This window comes from Heterodontus francisci, unplaced genomic scaffold, assembly GCF_036365525.1.
Source record: "Heterodontus francisci isolate sHetFra1 unplaced genomic scaffold, sHetFra1.hap1 HAP1_SCAFFOLD_323, whole genome shotgun sequence".
NCBI lineage: Eukaryota > Metazoa > Chordata > Chondrichthyes > Heterodontiformes > Heterodontidae > Heterodontus > Heterodontus francisci.
Genome location: NW_027141078.1, coordinates 837,534 through 854,595, shown reverse-complemented (window position 1 = coordinate 854,595; position 17,062 = coordinate 837,534). Strand labels below are relative to the sequence as shown.

General features: G+C 54.6%; 1 protein-coding gene across 2 annotated transcripts in view; it reads left to right on the top strand.

The window, feature by feature from the left end:
* Window positions 1-115: 115 nt before the first annotated feature.
* LOC137361961 (rootletin-like) overlaps window positions 116-17,062 on the top strand; it is a 38,540-nt gene continuing 21,593 nt past the window's right edge. For both annotated transcript variants that reach the window (XM_068026555.1, XM_068026554.1), the window contains exons 1-11: window positions 116-205; window positions 600-691; window positions 979-1,144; window positions 1,510-1,616; window positions 1,885-2,112; window positions 13,130-13,226; window positions 13,353-13,451; window positions 13,833-14,054; window positions 14,290-14,489; window positions 16,579-16,761; window positions 16,909-17,053. In XM_068026555.1, coding sequence (XP_067882656.1) covers window positions 200-205; window positions 600-691; window positions 979-1,144; window positions 1,510-1,616; window positions 1,885-2,112; window positions 13,130-13,226; window positions 13,353-13,451; window positions 13,833-14,054; window positions 14,290-14,489; window positions 16,579-16,761; window positions 16,909-17,053 — 1,545 coding nt within the window. In that variant the 5' untranslated portion in view covers window positions 116-199. The remainder of the gene's footprint in view (window positions 206-599; window positions 692-978; window positions 1,145-1,509; window positions 1,617-1,884; window positions 2,113-13,129; window positions 13,227-13,352; window positions 13,452-13,832; window positions 14,055-14,289; window positions 14,490-16,578; window positions 16,762-16,908; window positions 17,054-17,062) is intronic.

Genomic DNA, 17,062 nt, shown 5'->3' with positions numbered 1-17,062 from the left:
TCAGGGCAAGGTAGGAGGTGACGGAGGGTCAGACGCAGCCCTCCCCCGCAGTCCCTTGAGACCCCTGCACTCACTAACCTTCTCATTCCCTCCCCCCCCCCCCCCCCCCACCGCCCCCTCTCCGCAGGTCGTCCAGTACAAGAAGCGATGTGGAGACCTGGAGCAACAGCTGGCGGAAAAGGAGGTTGCAAATCGACACATGGAGGTGAGCAGTTTACACTGCATTCCCTCGAGTGTCGAAGATTGAGGGAGGGTGGGTGGGGGGGGGGGCGCGGTGTCGGGGAACCGCATTTTTATAGGGTTTTAAGGGTCAAGGAATCCCGGGCAGTCAGGCTCTCTGATTCAGCCCGCATGTTTGTCGTCGGATTGAGTGGTGTGTCCAGAGCAAGCCTGCACCGTCAGCGGGAAAGAGCGGGAGGAGGCCGAGGGCTGCGGGCGGGATGGGCTCGGGTGTCGGCGCTGTTGGGGGTCGGGGGGGGGGGCTCTTTCTGTGCCGCCGGGGCCTCTGATTGTGACCTTTCTCTTCGCAACCCCACCCCCCCCCCGCCCCCCCCTCTCCCCCCCCCCCCCCCCCCCCCGCCCCCGTTCCCACCAACCAGCTGTCCGAGAGCGTCAGGTTCCGCCAGTACGAGGAGGAGCAGGTTCGGACCCTGGAGAACACCCTCATCAGGCTGGAGGAGGAGCAGCAGAGGTTTGTCGGGCCTTGGGGACCCGGGAGAGGCCGGGGGTGGGGGGTGGTGGGCGCAGCGGGGCGCGGGTACGGCGGCCTTCTGGGGCAGAGGGCTGCGGTGGGGCCTCAAAAAGCAAGTCGCGGTCGGAGGGGGGGCGGTGGAGGGATTGGGTGGCGGTGCGCTGCCCCCCTTGGTCGAACAGCCCGCCCATTATTTCACCGCCACCACCCCCCACCACCAACCCCCCCCCCCCCCCTGCCCAGACCCCGTGCGGGCTTTGACCTGTGACCTCTTTAACCCCCGGCAGGTGCTCGAGCCTGGCCGAGGTGAACACCCTCCTGAGGGAGCAGCTGAACGAGGCCAACTTGGCCAATCAGGCGCTGAGCGAGGACCTCCGCAAGCTGACGGAGGATTGGTCGCAGGCCCGGGAGGAGCTCGAGGTGAAGGAGTGCGACTGGAGGCGCGAGGAGGAGGTGAGCCGCTGGAGGGGTGTCGGGGGCGGAGGGGTCGGGGGTGGAGAGGTCGGAGGTGGAGGGGGTCGGAGGTGGAGGGGTCGAGGTAGAGCGGTCGAAGGTGGTGGGGTGGGAGGCGGAGGGGTCGGAGGTGGTGGGGTCGTAGGTGGAGGGATCATAGGCGGAGGGGTCGGAGGTGGTGGGGTCGGAGTACAGGGGTCGGAGTTGGAGGGGTCGGGGTGGAGGGGTCGGAGGTGGTGGGGTCGGAGTACAGGGGTCGGAGTTGGAGGGGTCGGGGTGGAGGGGTCGGAGGTGGTGGGGTCAGAGGTGAAGGGGTCAGAGGTGCTTCGTAAACCAAGAGTGATTCCTCTCCCTCTCGTCCTCAGAACTACAACAATTACCTCTCGAGGGAACACGACCGGTTCCTCGCCCTCTGGAAACGGGCTGTCACTCTCCGGCATCAGTTCATCCAGATGAAAACGGCCACCAACAGGTCAGCGGGTGCCTCCCTCAACCTCCCTCACTCACCTCCCTCCCTCACCTCCCTCCCTCCACGTCCCCGTTCCGAGCGTTGGCCGTCGGTGGGATCTTGCTGTGCGCGGGGGGGCGCGGCAGGCTGCGCCTGGCGGGCGGGTCAGCGGGACGGGGGGGGGGAGGGGGGGTGGGGGAGAGCCGACGGGACGATTGCCTTTATGTTCCCTCCCCCTCGGGACGGTCCTCAGCTAACAGCGGGGTTTCTGTCTCTCCTCTCGGCCCCCCAGGGACCTCAGTGAGGGTCGTGCCACCATCGCCCGCATCGCCAGCTCCCTGCAGGCAGCCTGCCTGGGCCTGGGGGGCAGCCTGCGGGCGGCGGAGGCTGGCACCTCGCTCACCCGGATGAGGGAGAAGGCGCGGATCGAAGGGCTGGAGCAGGAGCTGGGCGACAAGAAGCAGGAGATACTCCAGCTACAGATCAGGTGCCAGGCAGAGAAAGCAGATCTAAATGCCAGGTAAGAAATGTCACTGTATTACACTGGGGTACAGTACTGGTGGGTACAGGTCTGTCACTGTATAACACAGGGGTACAGTACTGGTGGGGACAGGTCTGTCACTGTATAATACTGGGGTACAGTACTGGTGGGGACAGGTCTGTCACTGTATAACACTGGGGTCCAGTACTGGTGGGGACAGGTCTGTCACTGTATAACACTGGGGTACAGTACTGGTGGGTACAGGTCTGTCACTGTATAACACTGGGGTACAGCACTGGTGGGTACAGGTCTGTCACTGTATAACACTGGGGTACAGTACTGGTGGGGACAGGTCTGTCACTGTATAACACTGGGGTACAGTACTGGTGGAGACAGGTCTGTCACTGTATAACACTGGGGTACAGTACTGGTGGGGACAGGTCTGTCAATGTATAACACAGGGGTACAGTACTGGTGGGGACAGGTCTGTCACTGTATAACACTGGGGTACAGTACTGGTGGGGACAGGTCTGTCACTGTATAACACTGGGGTACAGTACTGGTGGGGACAGGTCTGTCACTGTATAACACTGGGGTACAGTACTGGTGGGTACAGGTCTGTCACTGTATAACACTGGGGTACAGTACTGGTGGGTACAGGTCTGTCACTGTATAACACTGGGGTACAGTACTGATGGGGACAGGTCTGTCACTGTATAACACTGGGGTACAGTACTGGTGGGGACAGGTCTGTCACTGTATAACACTGGGGTACAGTACTGGTGGGGACAGGTCTGTCACTGTATAACACTGGGGTACAGTACTGGTGGGTACAGGTCTGTCACTGTATTACACTGGGGTACAGTACTGGTGGGGACAGGTCTGTCACTGTATAACACTGGGGTACAGTACTGGTGGGGACAGGTCTGTCACTGTATAACACTGGGGTACAGTACTGGTGGGGACAGGTCTGTCAATGTATAACACAGGGGTACAGTACTGGTGGGGACAGGTCTGTCACTGTATAACACTGGGGTACAGTACTGGTGGGGACAGGTCTGTCACTGTATAACACTGGGGTACAGTACTGGTGGGGACAGGTCTGTCAATGTATAACACAGGGGTACAGTACTGGTGGGTACAGGTCTGTCACTGTATAACACAGGGGTACAGTACTGGTGGGGACAGGTCTGTCACTGTATAATACTGGGGTACAGTACTGGTGGGGGACAGGTCTGTCACTGTATAACACTGGGGTCCAGTACTGGTGGGGACAGGTCTGTCACTGTATAACACTGGGGTACAGTACTGGTGGGTACAGGTCTGTCACTGTATAACACTGGGGTACAGCACTGGTGGGTACAGGTCTGTCACTGTATAACACTGGGGTACAGTACTGGTGGGGACAGGTCTGTCACTGTATAACACTGGGGTACAGTACTGGTGGAGACAGGTCTGTCACTGTATAACACTGGGGTACAGTACTCGTGGGGGACAGGCCTGTCACTGTATTACACTGGGGTACAGTACTGGTGGAGACAGGTCTGTCACTGTATAACACTGGGGTACAGTACTGGTGGGTACAGGTCTGTCACTGTATAACACTGGGGTACAGTACTGGTGGGGACAGGTCTGTCACTGTATAACACTGGGGTACAGTACTGGTGGGTACAGGTCTGTCACTGTATAACACTGGGGTACAGTACTGGTGGGTACAGGTCTGTCACTGTATAACACTGGGGGCAGTACTGGTGGGTACAGGTCTGTCACTGTATAACACTGGGGTACAGTACTGGTGGGTACAGGTCTGTCACTGTATTACACTGGGGTACAGTACTGGTGGGGACATGTCTGTCACTGTATAACACTGGGGTACAGTACTGGTGGGTACAGGTCTGTCACTGTATAACACTGGGGTACAGTACTGGTGGGGACAGGTCTGTCACTGTATAACACTGGGGTACAGTACTGGTGGGTACAGGTCTGTCACTGTATAACACTGGGGTACAGTACTGGTGGGGACAGGTCTGTCACTGTATAACACTGGGGTATACTGGTGGGTACAGGTCTGTCACTGTATAACACTGGGGTACAGAACTGGTGGGGACAGGTCTGTCACTGTATAACACTGGGGTACAGTACTGGTGGAGACAGGTCTGTCACTGTATAACACTGGGGTACAGTACTGGTGGGTACAGGTCTGTCACTGTATAACACTGGGGTACAGTACTGGTGGGTTCAGGTCTGTCACTGTATAACACTGAGGTACAGTACTGGTGGGGACATGTCTGTCACTGTATTACACTGGGGTACAGTACTGGTGGGGACAGGTCTGTCACTGTATAACACAGGGGTACAGTACTGGTGGGGACAGGTCTGTCACTGTATAACACTGGGGTACAGTACTGGTGGGGACAGGTCTGTCACTGTATAACACTGGGGTACAGTACTGGTGGGTACAGGTCTGTCACTGTATTACACTGGGGTACAGTACTGGTGGGGACAGGTCTGTCACTGTATAACACAGGGGTACAGTACTGGTGGGGACAGGTCTGTCACTGTATAACACTGGGGTACAGTACTGGTGGGTACAGGTCTGTCACTGTATTACACTGGGGTACAGTACTGGTGGGGACAGGTCTGTCACTGTATAACACCGGGGTACAGTACTGGTGGGGACAGGTCTGTCACTGTATAACACTGGGGTACAGTACTGGTGGGGACAGGTCTGTCACTGTATTACACTGTGGTACAGTACTGGTGGGGACAGGTCTGTCACTGTATAATACTGGGGTACAGTACTGGTGGGGACAGGTCTGTCACTGTATTACACTGGGGTACAGTACTGGTGGGGACAGGTCTGTCACTGTATAACACTGGGGTACAGTACTGGTGGGTACAGGTCTGTCACTGTGTAACACTGGGGTACAGTACTGGTGGGGACAGGTCCGTCACTGTATAACACTGGGGTACCGTACTGGTGGGGACAGGTCTGTCACTGTATAACACTGGGGTACCGTACTGGTGGGGACAGGTCTGTCACTGTATAACACTGGGGTACAGTACTGGTGGGGATAGGTCTGTCACTGTGTAACACTGGGGTACAGTACTGGTGGGGACAGGTCTGTCACTGTATTACACTGGGGTACAGTACTGGTGGGTGCAGGTCTGTCACTGTATAACACTGGGGTACAGTACTGGTGGGGACAGGTCTGTCACTGTATAACACTGGGGTACAGTACTGGTGGGGACAGGTCTGTCACTGTATTACACTGGGGTACAGTACTGGTGGGGACAGGTCTGTCACTGTATTACACTGGGGTACAGTACTGGTGGGGACAGGTCTGTCACTGTATAACACTGGGGTACAGTACTGGTGGGGACAGGTCTGTCACTGTATAACACTGGGGTACAGTACTGGTGGGTACAGGTCTGTCACTGTATTACACTGGGGTACAGTACTGGTGGGGACAGGTCTGTCACTGTATAACACTGGGGTACAGTACTGGTGGGGACAGGTCTGTCACTGTATAACACTGGGGTACAGTACTGGTGGAGACAGGTCTGTCACTGTATTACACTGGGGTACTGTACTGGTGGGGACAGGTCTGTCACTGTATAACACAGGGGTACAGTACTGGTGGGGACAGGTCTGTCACTGTATAACACTGGGGTACAGTACTGGTGGGGACAGGTCTGTCACTGTATAACACTGGGGTACAGTACTGGTGGGTACAGGTCTGTCACTGTATTACACTGGGGTACAGTACTGGTGGGGACAGGTCTGTCACTGTATAACACAGGGGTACAGTACTGGTGGGGACAGGTCTGTCACTGTATAATACTGGGGTACAGTACTGGTGGGGACAGGTCTGTCACTGTATAACACTGGGGTCCAGTACTGGTGGGGACAGGTCTGTCACTGTATAACACTGGGGTACAGTACTGGTGGGTACATGTCTGTCACTGTATAACACTGGGGTACAGCACTGGTGGGTACAGGTCTGTCACTGTATAACACTGGGGTACAGTACTGGTGGGGACAGGTCTATCACTGTATAACACTGGGGTACAGTACTGGTGGAGACAGGTCTGTCACTGTATAACACTGGGGTACAGTACTCGTGGGGGACAGGTCTGTCACTGTATTACACTGGGGTACAGTACTGGTGGAGACAGGTCTGTCACTGTATAACACTGGGGTACAGTACTGGTGGGTACAGGACTGTCACTGTATAACACTGGGGTACAGTACTGGTGGGGACAGGTCTGTCACTGTATAACACTGGGGTACAGTACTGGTGGGTACAGGTCTGTCACTGTATAACACTGGGGTGCAGTACTGGTGGGTACAGGTCTGTCACTGTATAACACTGGGGTACAGTACTGGTGGGTACAGGTCTGTCACTGTATAACACTGGGGTACAGTACTGGTGGGTACAGGTCTGTCACTGTATTACACTGGGGTACAGTACTGGTGGGGACATGTCTGTCACTGTATAACACTGGGGTACAGTACTGGTGGGTACAGGTCTGTCACTGTATAACACTGGGGTACAGTACTGGTGGGGACAGGTCTGTCACTGTATAACACTGGGGTACAGTACTGGTGGGTACAGGTCTGTCACTGTATAACACTGGGGTACAGTACTGGTGGGGACAGGTCTGTCACTGTATAACACTGGGGTATACTGGTGGGTACAGGTCTGTCACTGTATAACACTGGGGTACAGTACTGGTGGGGACAGGTCTGTCACTGTATAACACTGGGGTACAGTACTGGTGGAGACAGGTCTGTCACTGTATAACACTGGGGTACAGTACTGGTGGGGACAGGTCTGTCACTGTATAACACTGGGGTACAGTGCTGGTGGGGACAGGTCTGTCACTGTATAACACTGGGGTACAGTACTGGTGGGGACAGGTATGTCACTGTATAACATTGGGGTACAGTACTGGTGGGGACAGGTCTGTCACTGTATAACACAGGGGTACAGTACTGGTGGGTACAGGTCTGTCACTGTATAACACTGGGGTACAGTACTGGTGGGGACAGGTCTGTCACTGTATAACACAGGGGTACAGTACTGGTGGGGACAGGTCTGTCACTGTATTACACTGGGGTACAGTACTGGTGGAGACAGGTCTGTCACTGTATAACACTGGGGTACAGTACTGGTGGGGACAGGTCTGTTACTGTATAACACTGGGGTACAGTACTGGTGGGTTCAGGTCTGTCACTGTATAACACTGGGGTACAATACTGGTGGGTACAGGTCTGTCACTGTATAACACTGGGGTACAGTACTGGTGGGGACATGTCTGTCACTGTATTACACTGGGGTACAGTACTGGTGGGGACAGGTCTGTCACTGTATAACACAGGGGTACAGTACTGGTGGGGACAGGTCTGTCACTGTATTACACTGGGGTACAGTACTGGTGGAGACAGGTCTGTCACTGTATTACACTGGGGTACAGTACTGGTGGGGACAGGTCTGTCACTGTATAACACAGGGGTACAGTACTGGTGGGGACAGGTCTGTCACTGTATAATACTGGGGTACAGTACTGGTGGGTACAGGTCTGTCACTGTATTACACTGGGGTACAGTACTGGTGGGGACAGGTCTGTCACTGTATTACACTGGGGTACAGTACTGGTGGAGACAGGTCTGTCACTGTATAACACTGGGGTACAGTACTGGTGGGGACAGGTCTGTTACTGTATAACACTGGGGTACAGTACTGGTGGGTTCAGGTCTGTCACTGTATAACACTGGGGTACAATACTGGTGGGTACAGGTCTGTCACTGTATAACACTGGGGTACAGTACTGGTGGGGACATGTCTGTCACTGTATTACACTGGGGTACAGTACTGGTGGGGACAGGTCTGTCACTGTATAACACAGGGGTACAGTACTGGTGGGGACAGGTCTGTCACTGTATTACACTGGGGTACAGTACTGGTGGAGACAGGTCTGTCACTGTATTACACTGGGGTACAGTACTGGTGGGGACAGGTCTGTCACTGTATAACACAGGGGTACAGTACTGGTGGGGACAGGTCTGTCACTGTATAATACTGGGGTACAGTACTGGTGGGTACAGGTCTGTCACTGTATTACACTGGGGTACAGTACTGGTGGGGACAGGTCTGTCACTGTATAACACAGGGGTACAGTACTGGTGGGGACAGGTCTGTCACTGTATAATACTGGGGTACAGTACTGGTGGGTACAGGTCTGTGACTGTATAAGACTGGGGTACAGTACTGGTGGGGGACAGGCCTGTCACTGTATTACACTGGGGTACAGTACTCGTGGGGACAGGTCTGTCACTGTATAACACTGGGGTACAGTACTGGTGGGGACAGGTCTGTCACTGTATTACACTGGGGTAGAGTACTGGTGGGGACAGGTCTGTCACTGTATAACACTGGCGTACAGTACTGGTGGGGACAGGTCTGTCACTGTATAACACTGGGGTACAGTACTGGTGGGGACAGGTCTGTCACTGTATAACACTGGGGTACAGTACTGGTCGGGACAGGTCTGTCACAGTATAACACTGGGGTACAGTACTGGTAGGGACAGGTCTGTCACTGTATAACACTGGGGTACAGTACTGGTGGGGACAGGTCTGTCACTGTATAACACTGGGGTACAGTACTGGTGGGGACAGGTCTGTCACTGTATAACACTGGGGTACAGTACTGGTGGGGACAGGTCTGACACTGTGTAACACTGGGGTACAGTACTGGTGGGGACAGGTCTGTCACTGTATAACACTGGGGTACAGTACTGGTGGGGACAGGTCTGACACTGTGTAACACTGGGGTACAGTACTGGTGGGGACAGGTCTGACACTGTGTAACACTGGGGTACAGTACTGGTGGGTACAGGTCTGTCACTGTATAACACTGGGGTACAGTACTGGTTGGGACAGGTCTGTCACTGTATTACACTGGGGTACAGTACTGGTGGGTACAGGTCTGTCACTGTATAACACTGGGGTACAGTACTGGTGGGGACAGGTCTGTCACTGTATAACACTGGGGTACAGTACTGGTGGGTACAGGTCTGTCACTGTATAACACTGGGGTACAGTACTGGTGGGGACAGGTCTGTCACTGTATTACACTGGGGTACAGTACTGGTGGGGACAGGTCTCTCTCTGTATAACACTGGGGTACAGTACTGGTGGAGACAGGTCTGACACTGTATAACACTGGGGTATAGTACTGGTGGAGACAGGTCTGTCACTGTATAACACTGGGGTACAGTACTGGTGGGGACAGGTCTGTCACTGTATAACACTGGGGTACAGTACTGGTGGAGACAGGTCTGACACTGTATAACACTGGGGTACAGTACTGGTGGGGACAGGTCTGTCACTGTATAACACTGGGGTACAGTGCTGGTGGGGACAGGTCTGTCACTGTATTACACTGGGGTACAGTACTGGTGGGTACAGGTCTGTCACTGTATAACACTGGGGTACAGAACTGGTGGGGACAGGTCTGTCACTGTATAACACTGGGGTACAGTACTGGTGGGGACAGGTCTGTCACTGTATAACACTGGGGTACAGTACTGGTGGGGACAGGTCTGTCACTGTATTACACTGGGGTACAGTACTGGCGGGGACAGGTCTGTCACTGTATTACACTGGGGTACAGTACTGGTGGGGACAGGTCTGTCACTGTATAACACTGGGGTACAGTACTGGTGGGTACAGGTCTGTCACTGTATAACACTGGGGTACAGTACTGGTGGGGACAGGTCTGTCACTGTATAACACTGGGGTACAGTACTGGTGGGGACAGGTCTGTCACTGTATTACACTGGGGTACAGTACTGGTGGGGACAGGTCTGTCACTGTATTACACTGGGGTACAGTACTGGTGGGGACAGGTCTGTCACTGTATAACACTGGGGTACAGTACTGGTGGGTACAGGTCTGTCACTGTATTACACTGGGGTACAGTACTGGTGGGGACAGGTCTGTCACTGTATAACACTGGGGTACAGTACTGGTGGGGACAGGTCTGTCACTGTATAACACTGGGGTACAGTACTGGTGGGGACAGGTCTGTCACTGTATTACACTGGGTTACAGTACTGGTGGGGACAGGTCTGTCACTGTATAACACTGGGGTACAGTACTGGTGGGGACAGGTCTGTCACTGTATAACACTGGGGTACAGTACTGGTGGGTACAGGTCTGTCACTGTATTACACTGGGGTACAGTACTGGTGGGGACAGGTCTGTCACTGTATAACACAGGGGTACAGTACTGGTGGGGACAGGTCTGTCACTGTATTACACTGGGGTACAGTACTGGTCGGGACAGGTCTGTCACTGTATTACACTGGGGTACAGTACTGGTGGGGACAGGTCTGTCACTGTATAACACAGGGGTACAGTACTGGTGGGGACAGGTCTGTCACTGTATAATACTGGGGTACAGTACTGGTGGGTACAGGTCTGTCACTGTATTACACTGGGGTACAGTACTGGTGGGTACAGGTCTGTCACTGTATAACACTGGACACAGTACTGGTGGGGACAGGTCTGTCACTGTATTACACTGGGGTACAGTACTGGTGGGGACAGTTCTGTCACTGTATAACACTGGGGTATACTGGTGGGTACAGGTCTGTCACTGTATCACACTGGGGTACAGTACTGGTGGGGACAGGTCCGTCACTGTATAACACTGGAGTACAGTACTGGTGGGTACAGGTCTGTCACTGTATAACACTGGGGTACAGTACTGGTGGGGACAGGTCTGTCACTGTATAACACTGGGGTACAGTACTGGTGGGGACAGGTCTGTCACTGTATAACACTGGGGTACAGTACTGGTGGGTACAGGTCTGTCACTGTATAACACTGGGGTACAGCACTGGTGGGTACAGGTCTGTCACTGTATAACACTGGGGTACAGTACTGGTGGGGACAGGTCTGTCACTGTATAACACTGGGGTACAGTACTGGTGGAGACAGGTCTGTCACTGTATAACACTGGGGTACAGTACTCGTGGGGGACAGGCCTGTCACTGTATTACACTGGGGTACAGTACTGGTGGAGACAGGTCTGTCACTGTATAACACTGGGGTACAGTACTGGTGGGGACAGGTCTGTCACTGTATAACACTGGGGTACAGTACTGGTGGGTACAGGTCTGTCACTGTATGACACTGGGGTACAGTACTGGTGGGGACATGTCTGTCACTGTATAACACTGGGGTACAGTACTGGTGGGTACAGGTCTGTCACTGTATAACACTGGGGTACAGTACTGGTGGGGACAGGTCTGTCACTGTTTAACACTGGGGTACAGTACTGGTGGGTACAGGTCTGTCACTGTATAACACTGGGGTATACTGGTGGGGACAGGTCTGTCACTGTATAACACTGGGGTACAGTACTGGTGGGTACAGGTCTGTCACTGTATAACACTGGGGTACAGTACTGGTGGGGACAGGTCTGTCACTGTATTACACTGGGGTACAGTACTGGTGGGGACAGGTCTGTCACTGTATAACACAGGGGTACAGTACTGGTGGGGACAGGTCTGTCACTGTATTGCACTGGGGTACAGTACTGGTGGGGACAGGTCTGTCACTGTATTACACTGGGGTACAGTACTGGTGGGGACAGGTCTGTCACTGTATAACACAGGGGTACAGTACTGGTGGGGACAGGTCTGTCACTGTATAATACTGGGGTACAGTACTGGTGGGTACAGGTCTGTCACTGTATTACACTGGGGTACAGTACTGGTGGGTACAGGTCTGTCACTGTATCACACTGGACACAGTACTGGTGGGGACAGGTCTGTCACTGTATTACACTGGGGTACAGTACTGGTGGGGACAGTTCTGTCACTGTATAACACTGGGGTATACTGGTGGGTACAGGTCTGTCACTGTATCACACTGGGGTACAGTACTGGTGGGGACAGGTCCGTCACTGTATAACACTGGAGTACAGTACTGGTGGGTACAGGTCTGTCACTGTATAACACTGGGGTACAGTACTGGTGGGGACAGGTCTGTCACTGTATAACACTGGGGTACAGTACTGGTGGGGACAGGTCTGTCACTGTATAACACTGGGGTACAGTACTGGTGGGTACAGGTCTGTCACTGTATAACACTGGGGTACAGCACTGGTGGGGACAGGTCTGTCACTGTATAACACTGGGGTCCAGTACTGGTGGGGACAGGTCTGTCACTGTATAACACTGGGGTACAGTACTGGTGGGTACAGGTCTGTCACTGTATAACACTGGGGTACAGCACTGGTGGGTACAGGTCTGTCACTGTATAACACTGGGGTACAGTACTGGTGGGGACAGGTCTGTCACTGTATAACACTGGGGTACAGTACTGGTGGAGACAGGTCTGTCACTGTATAACACTGGGGTACAGTACTGGTGGGGGACAGGCCTGTCACTGTATTACACTGGGGTACAGTACTGGTGGGGACATGTCTGTCACTGTATAACACTGGGGTACAGTACTGGTGGGTACAGGTCTGTCACTGTATAACACTGGGGTACAGTACTGGTGGGGACAGGTCTGTCACTGTATAACACTGGGGTACAGTACTGGTGGAGACAGGTCTGTCACTGTATAACACTGGGGTACAGTACTGGTGGGTACAGGTCTGTCACTGTATAACACTGGGGTACAGTACTGGTGGGGACAGGTCTGTCACTGTATAACACTGGGGTACAGTACTGGTGGGGACAGGTCTGTCACTGTATAACACTGGGGTACAGTACTGGTGGGGACAGGTCTGTCACTGTATAACACTGGGGTACAGTACTGGTGGGGACAGGTCTGTCACTGTATAACACTGCGGTACAGTACTGGTGGGGACAGGTCTGTCACTATAACACTGGGGTACAGTACTGGTGGGGACATGTCTGTCACTGTATAACACTGGGGTACAATCCCGGTGGGTACACGTCCTGTTTGCCCCTTGTGGGATCATGCTGTGTATGTGCGTGTGACACAAGCCTCATTTTCTCTATGCAGCATGTCCGAGTTATCGTTGTCGGTTGCCTTGCTCGAAAGTGCGAGCGCTGAGAAGGACCGGACGATTAGAAGTTTGACCGAGACAGTCGAGGCATTGGTGAGTGACCTCCGAGGGGAGGGTCAACCCCTCCCCCACCACTCCCACCGCCGCCTCCCCGTCCAAATTCTGCGACACTCCCCCTCCCCCGAAAACCGTCTAACGGCTCCCGTTCTTGTCCCGCAGGAGTCCAGCCGTCTGGAGGCCGCGCGCGAGGCGTCTGAGACGGAATCTCTCCGGGCCGAGGTGGAGGATCTACAGCGAGCGCTGCAGGAGGTGGCCGAGGTGAGCACGGAGTGGGGAGCAGTGGGGTGCCGAGGCGAGGTCAAGAGCCCCTCCGCTCTCGCCCCACACCGCCACCCCCGTCTGGCCTCCGTGGGTCAGGGGTCACCGGCCGTGCTCTTTGACCTGGGGGACCGGGGGGGGCGTGGGTTCGCAATCCCGCGGGCACCGTCCGGAGGGAGAGACGCGGGCGAGGCAGCTGACTCTCCGCTGACCCGGCAAGGGAGTTCCCACTACCAGACCGTCCGGACTCCTCATGTGGGATCTTGCTGTGTGCTAGTCGGCTGCAAGCGTTTGCCAACTTTGTAACGGATTGTCGAACGCCAGATTATGTCTCTTTCTCTCTGTGTCTCTCTACTCCCCTCTCTCTCTCTCTCTGCCTAGGCTGTGATACTGGACACCGATGATGCCCTGAGCTCTCCGATGCCCTCCGACAGAATCCAGGGCAGTTCCTGCCCCCCGGGCACTTCCCCTGTGCCCCCCTCCTGGCGCCTGGGCTCCCCCAGCCGCGGTCTGTCCCCATCCCGCCTCCTGCCCTCTGCCGTCGCCAGCTCCACCCTCGTCGCCATCCGCGCCGGCCTCAAGAAGAAACAGCTGCTCGTCCAGGTGAGTCTTCATCCCGTTGCGGGTGGGGTCAGTGGGTGGGGGACGGTGGGGGCGGGAGACGCAGGGGCGCAGCGGGGTGCTTCGGTTGTTTGAGGGGGGGGGGAGGGGGTAGGGGTTGAAGATCCACCCGGGGGCGGCGACGGGCAATTCGACTGGGGCGGGCATCGCGCGGGGGCTTCAGTCTCCCCTGGGGCTGTGCTGGGGACTCGGCCTGTGACCATCTGCTTGCCTCCAGGACCTGCGGGCCAGGACGGCGGCCACTCAGGAGCTGGCGGCCTCGCTGAGGGAGCAGCTGATGGACTGCGAGGGGCGGCACAGGGTCCTGGAGGAGCAGCTGGCCGGAGTCCGAGAGACCAATCAGGAGCTGCTCCAGACCCGGAGCGACGCGGAGCGGGAGATTGAGAGCCTCCAACAGAAGGCGGGCTCTCTCAGCAGGTGCGAGTATACCTCTCCCTCCGTCCCTTTCACATTCCCTCTCTCTCTCCCTCTCTATCTCTCAGCTGGTACGGATATACCTCTCTCTGCATCCCTCTCACATTCCTCCTCTCTCTCCGTTCCTCTCACATTCCCTCTCTTTCTATATCTCTCTCTCTGTCTCTCTCTATTTCTTCCTCTCTCTCTCTGTCCCTCTCACATTCCCTCTCTCTCTCTGTCTCTCTCACATTCCCTCTCTTTCTATATCTCTCTCTCTGTCTCTCTCTCTCTCCATCTCTCTCTCTGTCCCTCTCACATTCCCCCTCTCTCTATCTCTCTCTCTCTCTGTTTCTCTCTCCCTTTCTCTGTCTCTCTCTCTCTCTTTCCCTCTCTCTCTCTCTGTCTCTCTCTCTGTCTCTCTCTCTCTGTCCCTCTCACATTCTCTCTCTCTATGTCTCTCTCTCTGTCTCTCTCTGTCTCTCTCTCTGTCTCTCTCTCTCTGTCCCTCTCACATTCTCTCTCTCTATATCTCTCTCTCTGTCTCTCTCTGTCTCACTCTCTCTCTGTCTCTCTCTCTCTGTCCCTGTCACATTCTCTCTCTATATATCTCTCTCTCTGTCTCTCTCTCTCCCACTCTCTCTCTCTCTCTGTCTTTCCCTCTCTCTGTCTCTCTCTCTCTCTCTCTGTCTTTCCCTCTCTCTGTCTCTCTCTCTGTCTTTCACACTTCTCTCTGTCTCTCTGTCTCTCTGTCTCTCTCTCTACCTCACTCTGTCTCTCTCACTCTTTCTGTCACTCTCTCTCTCTGTCTGTCACTCTCTCTCCCTGTCACTCTCTCTCTCTCTTTCTCTCTCTCTGTCTGTCTGTATGTCTCTCTCTCTTTCTGTCTCTCTGTCTCACTCTGTCTCTCTCTCTCACTCTGTCTCTCTCTCACTGTCCCTCTCACATTCCCTCTCTCTATATCTCTGTCTCTGTCTCTGTGTCTCACTCTCTCCCACTCTCTCTCTCTCTCTCTCTGTCCTTCCCTCTCTCTGTCCTTCCCTCTGTCTCTACCTCACTCTGTCTCTCTCTCTTTCTATCCCTCTCTCTCTCTTTTTCTCTTTCCCATCCCCTCTCTTTCTCGCTCTCTGTCTTTCCCTCCCTCTGTCTCTCTCTCTGTCTCTCACTCTCTCTGTCTCTACCTCACTCTGTCCCTCTCTCTCTCTCTCTGTCACTCGCTCTCTCTCTGTCTCTCTCTCTCTATCTCTCTGACTCTATCTATCTCTATCTATCTCTCTCTCTCTGTCTAACTCTGTCTCTCTCTCAGTCTGTCTCTTTCTCTGTTTGTCTGTCTCACTCTGTCACTCCCTCTCTGTGTCTCTCTCCCTCTCCCTCTCTCTGTCTCTGTCTCTCTATATACCTCTCTCTTTGTCTCTCTCTCTATCTCTCTCTCTCTCTCTCTCTATCTCTGTCTGTCTCTCTCTCTGTCTCTCTCTATCTCTGTCTCTCTCTCTCTCTGTCTCTCTCTCTCTCTCTGTCTCTCTATTTGTGTCTCTCTCTGTCTGTCTGTCTCTCTCTATCTCTCTCTCTCTCTGTCTCTCTCTCTGTCTGTCTGTCTCTCTCTCTGTTTGTCTCTCTCTCTCTGTCTCTGTCTCCCTCTCTCTCTGTCTCTCTATTTGTCTCTCTCTCTGTCTGTCTGTCTGTCTGTCTTTCTCTATCTCTGTCTCTGTCTCTCTCTGTCTCTGTCTCTCTCTGTCTGTTTGTCTCTCTCTCTATCTCTATGTCTGTCTGTCTGTCTCGCTCTCTGTCTCTGTCTCTCCCTGTCTCTGTCTCTGTCTCTCTGTCTGTTTGTCTCTCTCTCTCTCTGTCTCTCTCTCTGTTTCTCTCTCTCTGTCTCTCTGTCTCTGTTTCTCTCTCTCTCTGTCTCTCTAACTCTGTCTCTCTCTCTCTCTCTCTCTGTCTCTCTCTCTCTCTCTCTGTCTCTCTCTATCTCTGTCTGTCTGTCCCTCTCTCTGTCTGTCTCTCTCGCTATTTGTCTCTCTCTCTCTGTCTCTCTCTGTCTCTGTCTCTTTCTCTCTCTGTCTCTCTCTCCTCACTCCCCATTCCCTCTCTCACACACCCGATCTTCTCCCAGTGCCAGATCCCAGCTGGATCAGACCGTCCAGTCCCTGAGGCAGAGAGTCGAGGCCCAGGAGGAGGAGATGGAGAGGCTGAAACTGAGCCAGGCCGAGTCCGGGCGCCAGTGCGAGCAGCTGGAGGCCGAGAGGGAGGAGAGCGGCCGAGACAAGGAGCGAGCCCACAAGGAGACCCAGCGATGGTAAGGCAGGAGACAACCCGGAGCCCAGGCTCCAGTCCGGGCCTGGCCTCAACTAGGCCGCACCGTGACCCCTGACCACCCCCCCCCCCCCCCCCGCTACCTCAAGGCCCCAGTAACGCTCTCCCCGCGTCCTCTTCCCTCCTCCAGCCAGAGGCTTCTGGAAGAGTCGGAGGTGAGGAACTCGAGCCTGAAGCAGGAGGTGGCCTCGCTGAAGGAGGTGATGGAGAAGGTCAAACTGGAGAGGGACCTGGCCAATAGCGAGAAGGAGGAGCTGAGTGCCGCGCTGACCAAGGTAAGATCA